The sequence below is a fragment of the Haliaeetus leucocephalus genome, unplaced genomic scaffold (assembly GCF_000737465.1).
Source record: "Haliaeetus leucocephalus isolate CR32 unplaced genomic scaffold, Haliaeetus_leucocephalus-4.0 Scaffold848, whole genome shotgun sequence".
NCBI classification, from domain to species: Eukaryota; Metazoa; Chordata; class Aves; order Accipitriformes; family Accipitridae; genus Haliaeetus; species Haliaeetus leucocephalus.
The window spans coordinates 14,318,820-14,339,145 of NW_010973284.1; the positions used below are offsets into that span (position 1 = coordinate 14,318,820).

General features: G+C 38.7%; 1 protein-coding gene across 1 annotated transcript in view; it reads right to left on the reverse strand.

The window, feature by feature from the left end:
- COL24A1 (collagen, type XXIV, alpha 1) overlaps window positions 1-20,326 on the reverse strand; it is a 147,775-nt gene that overhangs the window by 25,212 nt on the left and 102,237 nt on the right. Inside the window, exons 29-41 of the mRNA XM_010582747.1 lie at window positions 16,532-16,585; window positions 16,033-16,077; window positions 14,755-14,808; window positions 11,715-11,768; window positions 10,743-10,796; window positions 10,466-10,519; window positions 9,092-9,145; window positions 8,404-8,511; window positions 5,331-5,384; window positions 4,761-4,868; window positions 3,637-3,690; window positions 2,791-2,844; window positions 1,467-1,523 (exon numbers count right to left, since the gene is read on the reverse strand). Coding sequence (XP_010581049.1) covers window positions 1,467-1,523; window positions 2,791-2,844; window positions 3,637-3,690; window positions 4,761-4,868; window positions 5,331-5,384; window positions 8,404-8,511; window positions 9,092-9,145; window positions 10,466-10,519; window positions 10,743-10,796; window positions 11,715-11,768; window positions 14,755-14,808; window positions 16,033-16,077; window positions 16,532-16,585 — 804 coding nt within the window. The remainder of the gene's footprint in view (window positions 1-1,466; window positions 1,524-2,790; window positions 2,845-3,636; window positions 3,691-4,760; window positions 4,869-5,330; window positions 5,385-8,403; window positions 8,512-9,091; window positions 9,146-10,465; window positions 10,520-10,742; window positions 10,797-11,714; window positions 11,769-14,754; window positions 14,809-16,032; window positions 16,078-16,531; window positions 16,586-20,326) is intronic.

The window sequence follows — 20,326 nt, forward strand, 5'->3', positions numbered from 1 at the left end:
TTGACCTCAATAGAACTTCTCCAGGTTTATACCTGTATATGTACGATATCTGAATTAAAAATCTCCATGAATAAATGAAGAGACTTTGTTTTCAAGACATGCAAGGAAAACTCGCTTATGGTTTCTGTAAGACAAAATTGGGTTGTTCTCTGAAATGACTTGCTGTACTCGGAATCTGCTTTAAGTCCGTTCTAATAAAAAGGCAATTTCAATCCCTGAGCATGCCTCACACATATGAGAACTGCACAGGAGCAGAGGGAATAACATGATTTTTGTGAGTCATGTGGTTCTTCCTGCTGTATTCATACACCTCAGTAGCTCTACTTTAGGGAAAGACCCACAAGAAATGGGATTTTTCCTCAGAATTTTAACTCTCATTGCTGCAAATGGACCAAATCTCAGTCAAAGGAAAAATGATGGGATAGAAAATCATGCCCATAGAAAGTAAGAATGGCCAAGACTTTCCAAAAGACATCCAGCCAATCATTAGATGAAATAGTAAGGGACTGCTTTTTTCCCACCTGTCTTAAGTAAAGGCACATAATGAAAAATTGGCCAGGCATCACTAACTGCAATGTGTCTTTACAGTTCACAAATTAATAATTAGCCATTTCTAGTGCATATCCACCAACAGATACTATTATGCAACTGCTTGTATACTCTCCAAGGTTTCAGCAGCCTCACGGCATGTTTCCTAGAGGCAATCCACAAGGTGGAAGGGCCCTGCTTGCAACATTTGAGCAGTCAGCATTATAAAGCCAGTTCAGCTACAACAGAATTGGCTGAAGTCTCTTCTCTCATGCATTACCATAATATAAGAACCTAGTCCTGACTCTGTCTTCAGTTACATCAGGGTCTTATAGTCTTGCCTTTTGAGGAGGTGAGGTATAAATATTAAGGTTAATCTGAAGAGAAGTAGACTGTACAAGTATTACTTCTGGCACAATCAAAGCCTGAACATGGAATACTTCTAATAATGTTTTGAACATGTCCAAAAAAAAAAAAAAAAGTCATCTCGTAATTGCTGCAGAGAGATATCCCACGATGTCAAATCCTCACGACTATGAATTCAGTAAAAAACGGTTACAAAGTGCAGCGCTCTCTAAATCAGCTAAATTAGTTCTGTAGTGATAATGAAATAAGTTAAAACATATTTCCGGTTAGTAAAGCAATTAGGTATAATTCAGGATAAACAGAGATGGTAAAATTCTGTTCCAAAATGTGCTGGTCTAAACACAGACTAATGGCATTAGTGTTATTGAACACAGGGCACATACTCTTAAGCAGGAAAGAGCACATGACTGCATTTTTCAGAGAGGGATTACCGATTAAAGGACCATCATTCTACATTTTTGTACAAGGGGGTACTGACTCCTGAGAGAGTGATATAAAGTTTCAGAAAGAACCTGCATTGTCTCCAGTCTTGAGAGGCATTAATATAACTTTTTTGAGAAAGAAAGACCTACTGGTTCACCTATGGGCCCAGGTGGTCCAAGGACTGTATTGTCTTCGCCTGGGTAACCCTAAAATGAAGATAAATATTAAAAGATATTAACTTAGAAATTCAACCTCGTCTACAATGCACACATGTTCAAATGCTAATAAACACCCAGAGAGCATACTGTATAGATGCTAAAAGTGAATATAATGCTTATGGTTTTAATACAGTGGAAATGGTAACTCAATTTTAACATGCACCTAAACATCTTTGAGACAAAAAACCCTATTTGCATTATTCTCAAAGGCTGCTGTAAAAAGAAAAGTATCTGAATGATGTCCATGTAATCATTTTTTTATTTAATGAAAAAAAGGATAAACAGGATATTTGACAAGAGGAAAAAAGAAAGTTTCTTCCACTGTTTTGAGAAATATACCTAATATAGACAAACAAGTGTACAGAAGACTCCAACATTCAGCCTGAACTCCATTAAATTTTAAATATGAAACAACTGCCCTCCAAACTAATAGACAAAAAGTTATCTATTCCAGATGATATTTACCAATATTTAATGCAAAGAAGCTCACATTTTAAATACAATGAAGACTTTCCTAAGTGCTTTTTCATTAGTGACCAAGCAAGCTAGACACTTAGTTCCCAGCAATTTAGTTTTCAGTTATTGTTTCTGAAAATTGTATCAGAACCTATTTATAACATCAACCACTAATTGCCTATTAGTAGTATTCATTGAAAAACTGGCCCTAATGTTAGACTGTATTTCTCTGTCAGGTGCAACTCGAAACTGATCTTCATGAAGGGAATCCCTCTACCTGCTTGGGGCCACACAGACTTCAGTCAGCATACAAATCTGTTTGCAGGATCTGAGGCTTAAAAGAACAACAAAGAATTTGACACTAAAATAGCAGCACTGAGGCAATATCCTGCCCCTTATACTAAGCACAGACTTTTGTCCATCTTAGCTGGACTTTCAGCAAAACCCGTGGGTGTACTCACAGGCTTAGAGCTCAGTAAATACTTAGCTGGTTCTGCACTGATTATTTCTGTCAGAAGTGCTCACTAAGGGCAGTGGTGCTATCGGATACAATAGAATGTGTTTCTTACAATGGGTACCTTGTGTTTTAAAACCTGAAACATTTCAACTGTATAATTCAGAACTCTGCCTCTGAATGATCTGTTTTCCCAGTTTTGCATTTTTCATATTCTCTCACAATACTAATAAATACCGCAAACAGTGGCTTTTGCTGCATGCTGTGGAAAACAGTGAACATGCAGTAACATTTCCTCCCCTTATAATTACTCAAACTGTAAGACATTATAATTGATCTTCATACCTTTTCTCCTTTGGGTCCTGGGGGCCCTGGTGGCCCTGGAGGACCCTGGTGACCCTAAAGAAACAAACAAACCAAAAATTACTTCCAAAACAAATAATTAAATAAATAATTAATCCCAAACTTTCTTTTAGCTGCTTGTTACTACTCTTTTTTTGCTGCTCACTAATAATACTAAATAGTGATGTGGCATAGAATTAATTGGCCCAGGCAGAAAATGTGTTGTGTGCAGGAAAAACTCTGTGCACAGTGGGGAACCAAAGGTTCTGGAAGGGCTTGATGCAGGTGAGGGGAGCAGGGCTGGTTCTTGCTTCAGGGTTAGGGCCACTGATGGAAGTTTCTGTTCAGAAAAAGACATGGCAGTCTGATCTAAGAGCAGGACTCAATCTATCTATGATGGTGATTATAATTATTTTTCAGTGAAAACCACAATATCTTCATGTCCTTCAACTAACCTCATTCAATCAGTTTCTGTTACTGCAATGGAAACTGCCTGGCCAGACAGGAAGCAGAGGTGGTGGTGTTTGCTGAACACGCTTTATAATGAATAGCTGTAGTAGTTTTATAGGAACTTTATTCACAAGGGGTGAGATACATTGGACAAAGAAGGGTTTCAAATCTGTGGTAAAAAAACAACTGCTAGTGAACTCACAAAAACCAGCCATCATTGCTTAAGGCTAATACTTCTGAGTAGGCAATCACGTGTCTTATAAACATATGTGAGTATCTGACACTCCTAAAGATATTTGTGTATTCTAGATACAGATACCCGTGACATTTGAAATTATTTAGAGTACCACAGACTTACTCAGGAATGTGTGCGTACATGAATTTGGTACAAAAACTCACCCCATAGCCTGTAATTCCTGGCTCTCCTTCAGGTCCCATTCCTCCTAGGTGTCCCTGTTAAATGCAATAATCAGTGATAGAAAAATGAACTCCCTTGTAAAATGTTACAACAATGCCTACTTTATAAAGTGATCACTTCGAAAAATCTTCAAATATTGAGATTTGAGAACCACACACAACTTTCTTGTTAGGTCCAACTTCATTTGGTAAAGAATACTGGGCTTTTCCCTGTTCTGTGGAAAAAACAGTCAACATTTTCAGTCCTAACTGTACAATCCCTGTGCATAATTAAGATCAAAAGGATTTGAGCTTTCAGAGGTGTGGAGGAACTCTGTTTATAAATGTGAAGTATGCCAAGAGAAGCTGAGGGTGGTCTTCACCTTAAGAAATTGAGTCCTTTCTTGAAAATATTGGCCATTAGACAGTTACTTTACTTCTGTACTTCATGCGTTCAGGGACATAGTGCTGCATTCAGTGGCCACAGGATTGGGCCCTGGAGCAGTGAGATGGGCAAGTTACCTCACTAGTGCAGAGGCTGCGCGTGTCTGTGCATCTGTCATACAGTGTGGAGCAAGCTTGGGGAGCTTGTGATGAAAGGAGCTCAAAATTAATGGAAATACACTTAATTCAGTTAACTTTGGATCAGGTTCCCATTCAATAAGAGTAGCAGTCCTCATCTGAAATGCTTTGTTTCAGCCATGGCTAAGGCTTATTTTATATAATAGCAAACCCCATGGTTTCTGTTCTTGGAACTGGAAAGGTTTAAGAAACAGCCACAGCAGTGAGGTTATATGTGGACTGTGGGGCATGAGTATTCCATGGCATGCCCTGCCATCCTGCTCCTCTGATTGTCAGATCAGGAACCTGACCAGAGCATGAGATGACTCCTTCCAGCTCCATGGTTTGGGCTTCTGTCTGGAAAGGTGCACAGGTCTCATTCTGATGCTGAAAGACTAGGGCATGCATCAGGATATACATGCTGGGAAGGACATTGCCTGCATCTCCAGCTACCTCAAAAAATATTTATATGTGCTACAGCTGTGACTTGCCTCTTCCCATGGAGAAACACGATTCTGCTAAAACAGAAGTACATGAGCTCTTAAATAAGCATGTTTTCTACGAACCAAGGGACCTCGAGTTCCTCTTGCACCTTTGGGACCAATTTCTCCAGGTTGGCCAGAGTCACCAGCAGGTCCAATTTCTCCAGGAGGGCCAAGCTGCCCCTTTTCCCCCTGTTGGTGTTATTGTATTAAAAATAGTAAGAGATTAATACTAAGTTTCAGAATGCAGTTTATTGTTAACCAAAGTATATAACAGCATTATTTAATAGTATTACATTTACATATGTAATTTACTGTAGTTCTTAGAATGTCTGAACACAGAACTCTGCAGTGAAAAAAAAACCTCTGCTAAAGCCTTTCTATTATTTGTTTTGTTTCAGGCAAAGCTTGACATTTTTTGAACAATTCTGAGTTGCAAAATCACATCCTGATACAAATTTACATTTCCTAAGGTCCTGAACGTTATTGATTGCAGAATGATGACAATTCTAATTACTATGGCTAGCAAGAAAAAAAAGTTGGCTTGAAGCATGACATAAAACAGGGATAGACTTGGTTCAATGGAATTATTTTGTAATGTAAATTCAAGTTTCAGATAAAAGAAAGAGAACTGGGAAAGATGAAAAATACTACCTTCTTTCCTAAACGGCCCCTCTGACCTGGATTTCCTGGTGTTCCTTCGGGGCCCTGTACATTTATTAGAGAGAGAAAAAGAAATGATTGAGAAAGGCCTGGAAACATGTTTAAACTGTGCTCCAAATTGGATAACTAAGGAGGCTTTTCTAATGCAGAGAGGTGGGAGGAAAAATCTCATTAACTGTGGCTGTGAGCAAGTTAGTAGGACTGTTTCAAGGTACAGCAGAAACAAGTGGGCAAGCATCAGGGATCGCTTATCGAACTAGTGGAAATGCACTGAAAATAGGGGGGAAAAAAACCCCAATAAATCTTGTCCACGCAGAAAATAATACTTTAGGAATAAAACTGGTTCAAGACAACCACTGGATTTAGAGAAATACAATACTCAACCAGAGGAAAACTAAGAAAACCTTGGGGCTGTCAAGTGTGAAAGCAGGGCCCTGACACAACTTGCTGTAGAGCAGAGACCTAACTCAGTAAGTGCTGGTGCCTACCACTGCCCGCCTCTTGGTGACTGTGTAATTGGGTGTGCTGCCTGTAGATGAAGGGTGCTATGGAGCTACAGCCCTGCTGCCCTCTAGGTCATTTCAAAAACTGACCCTCCCAAAGGGCTGGATGGGTCCACTGCTCACTGGTTTCAATTTACCCCAAAGCACTGTGAGTTAGAGGAGGTAATTTAGCTTCAGTTTTGGATAAAGGGAGATACATTTGGGTTTTTTTGAGTCATTGTAGTGATAAGCCAGGGTAAATATAGTTTAAACTGATTTGTGAAGCTTATTTGTTGCTTTTTAGCTTTTGTTTAAAGAAAATGTAATATTGCCCTCACCCCCAATAAAACCCTCAGACAATTCATTATAGGAAACCAATTTCCATGTTTAGACCAGGATGCTATGATCTGTCCGCATCCCTAGAAGGAAGTCAAACCAAAACCATGATGTGAACACTCACCAGGGAGGATGAGTAGGGAGGGAGGCAGCTCTGCAGCCACCCTTGGAATGTGTGGAACAGAATGTGAAAAATCCCCTGCTAACCTCCTCCTCCCAAACATCAAATTGCCAGACCTGCCTGTCTCACTGAGGCACAGCAGCACTGCTGATGTTTATTTTATACAAGTATATTTACATACAATGTAGATATGCCAGGGCTGAGCTGTTTTATGACAATTTCAATGTATGAAACACAAGCTTCTCCAGAACTGCCACCCCAAAACAGAAAAAAATAGTCAGGGTGACATCATTGTATCAGAAACAAAAATTGTTCTGTAGCACACTAAGTGTGCTAACAACTAAAAGAGCATTTTTTTTCTTCACTAAGACAGTAATTCACTGTGAAGAAACCAGGACTAAAGACAGCAGATTGTAACACTGATGCTTAGAGGACAGAGGGGACAGCGCTCACAGCTGTTGACAGCTGGCCCTCCAACTAATGTTTACTCAGACTTCATCAGCACGTAAAAGCTACAGAGAAGGCAGCCAGAGGGCTATGAATGAGAACGTGATGATTTTTGGTAAGGGAATTTAATCTGAAGTCTGACTTGAGGCTACGTACTTGCTTTGGAAACTGTGCTCCAAAATATTAGTTCACATTAAGAAATTGCATAAAACTTCAGCCAAATAGATTTTATAGATAGATTTTAGCTGCTAGGAGTGATGCCAGAACAGATACGTGAACTGATCTAACAATGTTGAAGATGGATCCTAAACTTAATTTGCTATTTGACCTGTGTATGTTTGCTGCCATTTCTCTCCATCTGCAATCTCTGTTTCAGTTGTCTATGGCAACTGGTGCTCTCATGATATGTTTATTTAATTCTTTTCACAGAGGCACCAAAATTAAGTTAGTTAAAGAATAAATGTCTTTTAAGAACAAAATGAAATAATGAAGAAATTCCTTCTTTCTTCCCTCTCCTTGTTTTTTATAGTATATGCCTCATTACAGAGTGATTGACAAGGTAAGAAGAGAAGGTCCACCAAAGAAATGACATCACACCACAGCACAGAATCATGATCTGAAGTAGTGCCACCTGGCATGATAGACCCTCATTTCTGGAAGTCAGTTCCAGCACAGGAGGGACAGCATCCATAACATCGTCTTTACAACACCTTGTGTAGAAAGACCACTGTTAGGAAAGGCAGGCCGTCCAACTGACCAGGAATCAACAGCAGGAATAATTTGGATTATCTGATATCTATCTTGTGATGCTGGTTTTAGGTTACTTTTGACCTGCCTTACCAGAGAAGGTGCTATAATCCACACCAACACTTTAAGGAATCCTGTGCTGTTGGTGTCTGTGCTGCAATAATTTTGTAACTAAAGAAACCTTAATGTTCAGGATATCACTTTTTCTAGAAATGTTATTTTTAGACATTCCTTTTGTTGATAAGGTTTATTAAAAGGAATGACAGCTAAGCATGTATGTGGTGAGAACATTAGCACAGAATCTTAAATTGGACCCAAATCTTGCATGCTCTAAGGTCTAATGCTTCATCATTTACAAGCTGCTCAAAAATGGCAGTTCTTTGCCCCAAGGAACTTTTAATCTGAACTAAAAACTAGATAGACCTAAGGCAGTAAACAAAGCCATGAGTAGGGAAAGTGATCCAAAACAACAAAAGATCTTACAGCACAATTTATGTTAGTATATGCATCTTGCCAATTTCTTGGGTGTTTTTAAATTTTAAAGAATGATCTAACACCTTGAGACTGCTCACAGTCTCCAAATGAAGGTGAGGATAGAGACTAATGACAGAACGTTGTCTGGAGAGGAAAGATCTGAAGTGAGAGGCTCCAGGTTGTGTGGTGTATGCATCTGGATGACAAGTGGTGAGGAATCGCTATCTGCTAAGAGGTACCAGATTCAAGATAGGAAAAACATTTCTCTCCTCTCTCTACCAACCCTGAAAAGCTGAACCACATAGAAAAGGAAGGCAAACTAATTTAAAGATGGTCATCTCTAATTGCAATAGAAAATCAGAAAAATCAAAAATAAAAGCAGCAAGCAAAATTAAAAAAGAAAATAATTACAAAAAGCAAATGAACAAAAAGTCTACTTAAACCTGAAAACACTTACAGGAATGCCCATTATGCCAGGTTCACCAGGGGGTCCAGCAATTCCTGGTAACCCCATCTCTCCTTTTTCACCACCTTCTCCAAGAAGTCCCTGGTCTCCAGGGTCTCCCTAAAACAAAGCAAAAAATAAAGCTTAGTCAAGCTGCTGCTACAGAATTACTTATTCTTGAGAAAAACGAATTCTGAATCTTCAAGTCTGACAAAAAGCAAACTAAAGCTGACTGAAATCTTACCAGTCAAATTCAGATCAGGCTCCAAGTTATGGTAAAGCCCTTTCTATCTCATCCATACACTCCTACAGCCAGATTTTGCCTCATCCATCGCCAACTACCTGAGGGTATCCTCTGTGACACCCCCTATCCTGGCACCTGCCACAGTCCCTGGCAGAGCATTGATCCAATGCAGGGAATGGAGCAGCCCTGGGCTTGCGCTCTCCAGCATGATAGTCACCACAGAAATAAACTGTCCTCAGCTCTCCAGCTTGCATTTCTCCATCAAGCCATTCAACTCTGCAGCCCTTGCAGACTAGGTATGTGCCCAAAAGGCACAGGAAAGCCTATAATATACAGGCCTTCTTACGTCAAAACTAACTGGGCCCTGTTGACCTGATGAAATAGGAGAAAAAACCAGATATTTGGGTCCTTAAGCTAGTATGACTGCTTTACATCTGCTACAAAAACTGAATGTACCTTTGGGCCATCTTTTCCTTGAACACCGTCTTCACCTGGAGGTCCCGGTTCACCCTTATAGAAGGGAACAGTTGAAAACAAAGTTATTGCCTAAACTTCTCAACATAGCAGTATTGCCTTGGAAGAACTCAGGCTAGTTTTACACACGCTTATGATCTTTTGGACAACTTTTATGTTGCTGTTATAGTTTGTCTTAATTTTTCACTGATTTGCAGTGACAGAGTCACAGCCCTATGAATCTCAAACACAGGAAAACAGAAAAGATGATCAACTTTAGAAAAGTAAGGCAATACTATGTCCATATAACACTGGAGATTTGGACAGTGGCACTGAGATTGTTTGGTTTCAGAGTATAGAACATGTGATTACAGTAACCTCAAAAATATACTTATTCTATCCTGAAACTTTCATGTTTATGTGGATAACTACCACACTGGTATGTTTAGTGACTGAGTTTAGGGCCATGAAAAACTCCTCATTTACCAACAGCATTGGCACCATGGCATTTTAGAATATTTGCCTTTCTTAGGTAAAGGCAGTGGTAACTTGCAACTTTTGATGCAGGTAGCAAAAAAGCAGATATGAGCTGCCCTATACTAATAACATAGTATTTCAGACATAGTGGTATGGAAGACCAGAGCACCCGCTGTGGACCAGTACCAGGAATTACCCTTCTTCAAGTACAGACAGAATTGTGGAATGCACCCCGCTGGAGATTTTGGGCAGGAGCAAAAGATGACAGCAATAGGATGAGAGAGCTCAACGGTATGACTTAAGTCTGAAAGCATATAGATTATGCTCTTTTAAAAGTGTCCTGGATAAAATCTGTTTCTAGCACTTTACAAGGTTTTTTCAGCCTTCAAAGGCAGGCAACTGTTTGGGTCAGTTTAGGGGGGTAAGATGCACAGGAAAAATAAGCAGGGGCACAAGTGCTTGGTAAAATCTAGTGCCAAATGAGCTATCCACAGCACCAGAAGCAAATCAGCTGCTTTAGATGGTGATACAGCGAGATACCCTACTCTGCTGAGATTATAATGTTCCCATTATCTCACCTAGAGTGGGTATCTGTACAGAGCATTATTGTGTGCTGTCATCTTAATAGCTGGGCTGGACACCCTTGGATTTACCTTCATGCTCAAACCACTAGTTTATGTCTCTCAGTGACATGAGACACTTGGGTAGAAATACTTCAACACTATAATCAATACTCTTTTTAACTTGCTACAATATTACAAACTTTAATTTTTTTTAAAAGAAGTTATCAGAAAATAGCTTCTTATTGAATTCTTCTGATAAATCGAGGTTTCTCAACCTGCATTCCTGACACATTCATAACATACTTTCCTTTTTGGAAGATTTGCATCCATAGCTTACCCTTAAACCTTGGTCACCTGGTTCTCCAGTCTTCCCAGCAGGTCCAATGTCTCCCTGGAATATCACAATAAAAATAAGTAATTGGATTTTAAGGGACAATATTCCTAACTATGACGGGGTTTACAGATAATGTAGTCATCATGACAATAACGATATTTCTTAATGGCTCATTTCCTCTATCACTACCTACTTGGCTAATGAATCAGATCACTCTGATTTGCTTTTATGGAAATTTAAAAATTTAAACAGCACAGGAGAGAATAATTTCAACATTCACCTTTGCGCCTGGTTCTCCCTGCAGGCCAGGTTCTCCTTCAGGGCCAGGAGGTCCCTGCATGGTACAAGAGCTACCGTTACACATGGTCACCGATAATAATTTTGCAACCACCAATTAATACAGCCAAAATTGAAGCAGAAAAATGGCATGAGACACTGGGAAAGATGCATTTCTGAAAAATCAAATTAAGACAACACAGTTCTTTGTTCTTATTAGAGCCCAACAGAAGAAGAAAAAGGAGGGTATAGGAGGAGCTCAGGAACTGCACCGTGGGTTAGGAATGTATTGAAGACTCAGGAGTACCACTAAGTCAGTACCTCTCATCATAAATTACTAGCAGGCTGAGCAATCATCTATCTTTTGTAAATCTGACTTCATCACTGTTTAGGCTTGGAGCCAAGTAGATAGAGCCTTTGGAGAACAAAGCCCTTTTTGGACTCTTCATCCCTTAAAGAGTTAATGGTATCAGATTGCTTCTTGCAAAGTTTACATTTAAAACTTTCTTTAATAGTCAGTCAGAAGACTGGATTTTGGGTGACTGAGGAAGCGCGTTTCTTTGAATTAGCCAAATCCCTTCTGTTCTAAGTTAGCTCATCCCTCAGCTACTTCATTGCAAATGTGGCTAATACATTCTGTCATATTTCTTTCAAAGAGATATTAAAAACAAAGCAAAAAATAGAAGCAAAAGTTAGCAAGACGACTGCCTGCAGCTGCTTTTCTTCATCTACCATTTCCAAGGACATATGATTAATGCTGTTCTACTGTCTAACTGCAAAGAGAACGGTGCTTCCAAAAAAAAAAAAAATTTTTTTTTTTTTTTTTTTGTAACTGCTTTAAAAGAGCCTCTCAGCAGCTCATAGTATTGAAGTCAGCTGCAGGTAATAAAAAAAAAATAAATTTCTAAACACCTTGTCCAGGCTTATTCAGTTGCTTAAGTGTTTGTAATTACTACATAAATGATTAAAAGCCTACCTCAAAACCCATTTCTCCAATAGGGCCAGCATCCCCTGGTTGTCCTCTTGGACCCTGGCATTAAACAGAATTTTGGATGCATCATTCAATTAACATTAAATTACATTGAATAGGCTTGACTTTGTCTCTTCAGAACTCTTCCAGTTGGCATAAAGAAGTGCATTTCATTGTCTTTCCTCCTGAATCCAATAGTGTATACAAGTACCATGATGGCATACAGTACTGCAGACCTCACTGCCATTCTTGACAGACTGAAATAACAGATTTCACATAATAGCACAGATGTTTCTTCTTTTAGACCAAAAGTAAATTATTATCTAAACTAAGCTCTCCTCTTGATTAACTGAGACTTTGTTTAATTAAGGTTTGTTAGACTGTCTGGTTTGCTTTGTGGAAAAGCCTACAGTCTGATATGGAATTAACTGAAAACAAGTACTGTGTGCTTCACTATGGATTTAGCAGTGTTTATACAGGAGAATCACTGAGGTATAATGGGCTAAAAGCTGGAGCCTTTTCAGTAATATTAGTAACTATACTATGAGCATTTTCTTGTAAGCCCTACCATAAGTAATATGTTCTCGCAGTAACATGTAGGGATCATTTCCTAAAGCGGCATGCTCAAATTCTCTGCACATGTTAGATTGTCCTTCTCTGCCCACAGAGAGGGATTTGTGTGCTGGGGGGGTAGAGGTTGCCTGTAACAGATTACAGCTGATTCCATAGCCACTATGAATGTATGTCAAGACAAATCAACCCTCTGGATGTATCCAGGCTTTGAACCTTCAGAAAGTTCATATCTATTTACCCCTTTGGGACTCATCTGTATTTAAGTACATTCTAAATTAAAAAAAAATTTGTTGATCTATTATTCTCATGTAAAAGAAAGATGTTACTACCCATATTTATGATAGAAGCCTTTTAAGCAAATATTTACTCTTTTTTGTTTCACTTCCTCTTACAGTCTATGCATATGGTTTTGCTCCTCCTGATAACTTGGCAGTGATAATGCAAGTATATTCTTCCCTTGGAACAACAATGTAAACTGCATATTATTAAGAAGATTTCAGCAGATGCATGTATTCTACACTATAGCTTCATTTAAGCGTGAACAGCTTAAACTGCAGTTAATTTCCCATTGAGAATTCACTTGTCCTAAACTAAGCCCATCAGTTTTCATATGCAGCAATTCCATGGCATTCCACTAGGCAAGTGTCACAAAGCTTAAGTTTGATTCACAAGTCAAGTATTTCTTCATAATATTACTATGGAGCTAATTCTGCTGGACTGGTAATGTATCGTTCCCCTGAGACTTTCAGTGAATTTCAGAAGCCAAAAATTTATAGCAATATAGGGACTCCTTTTAACCATTAACAACAGGGAATTTGCAAAGAAGGATTTTACTGAAATGTCTGACAAGTAGGTAAAGTAGAAGTGTAATTTAGATCAAGCCCATTACTACAAATAGTTCTAATTGCTTAGGTTTCTCTGCTCCTCCACCAATAATTAGGGGTTTTGTGCTCTGTGCAGAACTAATGACAGGGCCAGAGAAACTGCTTCAGCAGCTGGCTTTCATGTAGTGACCAGCTGACAGAAGATGAAATCAAGCTGCTTGGATGGGCAGTTAAAAAGAGCCACAGGTTTCATTTCGTAACATCTTGTGTCATTTTCATCACTAGCTCCACAGACTATTTTCCAAAGACATTTTACTCTTTCTGCACTTGAAAGAAGTGGTACCCCGTTCACAGGATAAGCTCTTCTTACTTGAGACACTGTACGTGTAGATTCTACGATAATGAGAACAGAAATGTACATTGCTCAAGAATAGACCACTTAGATAAGACTGATAGTCATTCTATATATATGAAAATTCAAACTTGACCAGAAAAAGGCAGGAGCTTTATGTAAGCCTTGCTTTGTAAGGCTCTCACATGTCACAACCTGAAGATTAGATAAAATAAATGAAAGAGACGAAGTAACAGGAATCCAATAATAACTGTTAGAGAATACATTTTCTGTTGAAACATTTTGCCACTCCTACAAGTTGGGAGCTCAAGTAGGCAACTATATCCAAAAGAAAATTTACCAAAATAAATGTTGGTGTTTTTCTAGCCCCCAAAAGTGTGCAATGGCTTTCTGTAAGCATGCCAGCCTATAGATTAGTAGAAATAATGTTTAATAATATTAGAAATAATAATAGTAATTAGTAGAAATAACGAAAGTGAACTGTTGACAGAAAGTACAAGATTTAAATTAACTATATGTCATTTGATGTGCAAAATAACTTTTCAGAAGCAATGAAAACACACAATTTTTGACAACTCTATTAGATTTCTGCACTATAAAATGGCAGCCTTCTCCCAAGTCCCCCTAGGACACCACACACTCTTCCACTGAATTTATATAATCTGATTTACCCCCAGAGATGGTGATGCAATACTATTCCTGTCATGGCTACACCTTGCAGAACTTCGCATATATTTGCTGCAGATTCTGCATGATCTTCTGTTACAATATTAGCCATATAAAAGTGAGTGTGGCTTTGAAATAATAACAATCAGAACAAGAATCCATCCAGCAGAGGAATGTCTGAGGTTTATTATAACAGTCTCTTTTTTGTTGAAAATTTAACCTGCCAAACAGATGTGGTCCCCGAGTTCCTGAATAACTATCCTAAACTTTGACTGAAAAAAATACCACTAATATCTGTATTGGCACATACATTTACATAATCCATAACATAGATGTCTACCTCAATGCAGTGTAAAGCCACATAATATTGTGGTCCAGATTCTGTCATGCTCTCTTATGTTGTGCACCCCTTACGACAGTGCTTCCCAACATGCTTAACAGGTCTCGTTATGAACAAGTTACATTAAGCAAGGGAGGCAGACTCTAGCCCTGCAGTTTTGGAACAATTACCCCACAATTCCTACCTAACCACAGCTGGCAACACTGAATCTTGGTAAAATGGAGCTTGAGTTACCAGGGAATTCAGTACAATACATGAAAAATTTTTAAGCAGGCATAAGGGTCAACTTACTGGTTCTCCCATTGGTCCCCTGTCTCCTGTGGTTCCGGGAGGCCCAAGCAAACCCTGGAAGATTAAAATAAAATAAAAAAATCATTGGAAACAAGCTGTTTCATATTCTGTGAAAAGCCACTTCCTCTCTTATTTCTGCTGACTCAATAACTTGCTCAGAAACACCCAAGAAATACGTGCAGCTTTTTCTTCTGGATGACATGCATTGCCACATCACTAGCTCCTGTGGCAGGTGAGGGAGCCCTGAAAAATCCTTCCTCAGTGTCTTTTACGTAGGGATTGATCTTAGCTGACCCACCATTTACCAGTTCCTCATCATTCTCCTTAGACTCATGTGCTGCTTTTGTGCACAAACTGGGCCTAAACACAATGTTATGAGTGTCCTGCCCTACAAACTCTATTTGAGATGGTCAGTAAGGCTCACAGACCACTTTTCTTTCTGCTCAACCTGGCTCATAGAATATGTCTCATACTCTCTTCTAGAAACTGTAGCTGAGGGAGTAATAGAGCAGTATCTTGTACTTTGCAATAAATGTACTAATTCCCATCATTTCAACCTAATGTGGTTTTGATTCATTCATTTCTGTATATATAAATACATCTAAAAGTCCTAGTGAATGAACAGGAAATGAAAATCCATTGTGTCAAAGATGAGAGGCAACAAGCTCCTAAATCTGAGCAGAAGAGGTAAGAGAAGTACAGTGACAACCAACATTTTGAGTCTCAATTTACTGCTTTGTTTCTGCTTTTCTGCTTCCTTCCTTATGGAAAATCCAATACAATTTGGACTGACTAGTAACCTTCTTTGTAAAAGAAAGCCTTAGATAGAACATGTTAGATTTCCATTGAAAGAAGCCCTAAAAGGAGGAATTTTCTTCTATACAGGTGGCATACATTTTACACATTTTTCTACATTTGTCCCAACATTGATAGTACACATCTACTCTAAAATCTATCAAAGAATTAATTTTCTATGTCAGAATGACTTTCTCCCTTAAAACTACAATAAAACTAAAAAAACCAAAGCAACTTCTAGGACCTCCCTACTAACTAGAACAGTCATTTCTTCTGCTGCAATTTGCTGTCATACTGTATTCTGTTTGTAGCAGACTAGACCATGTTCACACTTACTCTTCTGCCCAATTCTTTGTATGAGTAAATACAAACTGTACTGTCAGAGTTTTCCAGCTGCTCTAAAGTAGACAAATACCCTCATATCCAAGTGTGAAACAAAGCATGAGATTTTGTGGAATTTTTTTTGGAGAATTTCATACTCACAAGTACACCCTGATCTCCTCTTTCTCCTGGATTTCCAGCTTTACCCTGGTCAAAGACAAATATTGAAAGACAATGCGGGCTTCAGATAATTTCCAAACATAGCTCAGAAATTAGTAGTAACTGTGTTAAGGCTTACTACAAAGATTGGCTCTAATACTTACAATGAGCCCTGGAACTCCTTTCTTTCCTGGATCACCTCTTTCTCCCTGATAAATAACCAACAATGTGTGAATTCTATATGCATTTGCTAGATAAGCTGCATACAGTTGCTATCAGTTTAAATGCTGGGTAACTGCAGAAAGTGCAGATTCAGGCTTAGATGGGCTTGTATCATAATAAGAAAGTACCTCAAGAAGGCAGAAATTTGCAAATATCCTCCTGGATTAAATGGAACTTTATGGCTTCTGACATGCTGGGTTGTTTTTTGTTTGTTTTCTTTTCTTATCTGTTATGGTCTGTCTCAATGTTTTGTATAGTACTGAGCAATGCAAGCACTCACCTTAATGCCTTGTGTTCCTGGTTCTCCTGGAGGACCGTCTAGACCTCTTGGCCCCTGAATATTGAAAAAGTGATTTGGAATATTAATTATGCATTATTTTTGGTTATCATCAGGGAGATGCAACATAAGCTTTAGGAGAGGGGAAACATGTTTTGTTAGAATGAAAACCAATTTTCATTGTATGTTAAGTGTGAAATAAAGCTTCAAAGAATAAAATAAGTTTCTGATTTGCTGAAATACAGATTTAAGAAGAAAGATTTTTTGAAAAATATGTAAACAAAATACAAAACGTTCAGGGTCTCTGTTGGAGCCAGCTTGCAGGCTGATATTTTCTGCTCTCTTTTCGATCCACTTTATATGCATGCAACAGACACATATTTAGAAGAATTTAGATGAGCACTGGTTATATGGAGTGCTTGCTTTTGAGCATATTATAAGCTGTATATGCAAGAATCCAGCTTGCTAGTAAGACTCCAAAACAGGTAAAGTTCTTTGATTAGTAAACCAGTTTGAGGCAAGATTAAAAGCAATTTATAATCTTGCATAGTGAACTGATCTATTGTAAGACTAAAATGTCTCTTGTAAGACTAAAATCTCTCTTGTAAATTGACTTTTTATAACCACTAGACAAACAAAGATAACCTGTTATATTATTGTATTACAATATAGCAAATATTTATTGCCAAAACATTCGGAAATGATTATTTAAGATTGGAAATCTAAATGCATTAGTTTACAAGCAAATGAAAATCCTTAAAATAGATCATGAGCAAAATGGAAAAGAGTATTTTATCCATGCTGACTTGGGAGGTTATTTCCATAATTCTAAACACCATGACTGTTCGGCTACGGAAAATAAAATTAAAACCAGTTAATAACAACCTGAAACCAATGACCACTTTAAAGCCAGAGCTAGGTAAGTATGAAGACGGAGCCAGGCTCTTTTACAGCAGTATGCAGTGGGAGGATGAGACACAACAGCTTTCCTGGTGGCATCTGGGCTGGGCTGGCATCAGAGGAAACTCGTACACTGCTATGGCAGTGCCTAGAGAAAAACAATCTGCATTTTCAGAGTGCATTTCTGAGTTATAGAGAACCTTACATCTGGGGTGACGGTTTATAGTGCAGGGCATGCAATCATGACTGATTTTCAGAGCGTTGTAAGATTACTTTCCCCTCAAAAATGTCTGTGACTTCCATGTCCATCTTGAATGTTTTGAGACAAAACATAGCAGAACTCTGTTCTCTCTGACTTGGATTTACTGATGCACATCAAAACCTCTGTCTGAACAGATGGTGAGCACCCACCTGCTTCTCTCTAGAACTAGTGAAAATGTCTGACTGGTAATTCAGGAACAGTGTGTATCCAGAATCATTTAGGCTTTCCTCCTGAAACGGAAATCTCTCAAGAAAAGGCCTTTCATGTGAGCTGATATACAGTTACAACCCATGGCAGAGCCAGAAATAACCCAGATGAAGCTTATCTGTCAGCATTTCAGCACTGCTGCTTCTGGCCAGCATGAGGGAACACACAGAAACCATAGGAAAAGGAAAATGAACAGGCAGGGAAAGCTGTCTGAATACTTTTGATACCTTGGTAGTTTGGGACAGCTTTTGTGAGGCAATCCCTGGGTTAGCCTGGCCAGCTTTCTTGTTTTGGTCTAAGCCAGGACTGAGTATTTACAGGCATTTTTTTAAGGTAGAGGAGAAAAGAGGCTACAGAAGACGACACTCTGGGTTGCTGCATGGCTCTCAGTGAGAAAGATCCCAAACCAAAGGATACTGAAATCTGTGGAAAAAAACTCCTCATGACTTCAATGCACTCGGAGATCAGAACCAAAACATTAATGGTGTTTTCAAGGGTGATAGAGGCCTTTATAAGAACATCAAGACTCAGCCTCACATTAAGATTATGTAACTGTGTAAGCTCAATTGTTGAACTGTTATATAGCATAATTTAAAAGAAAGCTAAACATCTTGATCAAATTAATGTCAGGTTACTGCTCTGCAATTCTTCTGTAACTGCTATCTATAATGCACACAAAATGGGTTGCAATGAAAAATCAAGGCAGAGTAAGCAGGTTTAGAGTCCTGTAATGTGATAGTCCTTTCAGGTGAAATGTCTCAAAGAATGGGAGGAGGAGGGACACAAGGAAACTTTGAGATGGAGTGAGGACAGGTCATTAAGTTAGAGGGTAGAAGGGGAGAGAAGCTCACAGAAGAGCTGCAGAGGAATCACCTAGGGCAACATACGAAGGGGGAAATTGAGAGTGTTAAGCTGAGCAATTGCAGGATAGTTTTAGTGCTTCTCAGACTTTTTAGATACATGACCTGTCACTTGTCTTTGCGCATACTCCACAGGGCTGATCAGGGGATAGAATCTCAAGATGAAATATTCAAGGAGGAAAAAGGACACATTTTGATTGTACAGATTTGTGTAATAAAGAAATTTCTTTCTAAATTTTATCTTCTATCATTAATTATACTAACAGATAAATTCTTTGAACACTTGTGACTTCCTTTTAATCATAAAGGGGGTCATAGCCCATAGTTTGAGAAATGGCCCTGTCAGGAGACTGCACAGGATTCTCAGTCTGTGTTATGCGTGTAACACACCAAAACCTTTCTGCTAGTCACACAGATCTCCACTTCAGTGGAGTTCGCATCAACAGCCCAATCATTAGGAAGAGAATGACAAATGATTTGATCACTAATAATCAAGTGAAAAGGCCTACCATTCAAAACACCACCTTCCTACTATATAATTTTGAATCGAAACCAAAGTAACAGAAACCAACATGATGCTCAGCTTCTGGCTCTGGGCCATGCCTGCCTTTAGCCTACCTTTAGCCAGCCACAGAACAGAGTGCAGAAATCCAAGGGAAAGGCAATTTAGTATTCTAAGAAAAGCACACCATAACATTCCTATAAATAATATGGTGTGACTCATTATTGGCACAGATTAATTGGATCTGTATCATTTCCTACTATAGCTAGTGCAGAATGAGAGATACACACGATTTGCCTGCTGTTATTTAATTTAGGTTGCAACAGAGCTGAGGAGTAAGGCTGCCAAACAATTGCTACTACTTTTTTCTTTGGCATGGGTTCAGCTTTGTTTCTAAAATGGAACATATTACATTGAAAACTCTAGGACGATAAGCTGAGAAAAAGTTCATCTAAGAAGGCAAGAAGCACCAATTAACTCTTTGTGTTCTTTCTCATCCTGCCTCCTAAATATAAGAGTGAAAATAACATAGACACACTATGTAGCTACTTCTCTTTTTTGGTGGTTGACATGGACGAACATTAGAAAATTACATCAATTTTAGTCTCACTTCCTTTGAACAATTAAGACAGATAAACACACTCAGCTATTGATGTATCATAAAGCACACTGGCCACTTGTTTCACATAACCCTGCAGCAAACACATTTTTCTAGGTCCCATATTCCCTGCTGCGAGCAGTACGAAAGATATCACTCATTAAAACTGAGCGCTGATGTCCTTAGGTAGCTGAGGTTCTTCATGCCAGTACAGACATAACTGAAGCAGAGATAACCCTACTGGCTGCTACAGACATAAGCTGCTGCTGTCTGACCCCAACTTTACAGCACTTCACTATGTCATTTATCTGCATTTTTGAAACTGAATTTCATGAGCTGCATTCCAGGAAAGTACGAGAAGAAAAATTACTGCTTTTTAGCTTTAAATCACCAAATATCAGCCTGAAGAATACTAACTGCTAAGAGTCTTAGCAGCTATTAAGAATTTTGCTTAGGTCTCACTCATTAA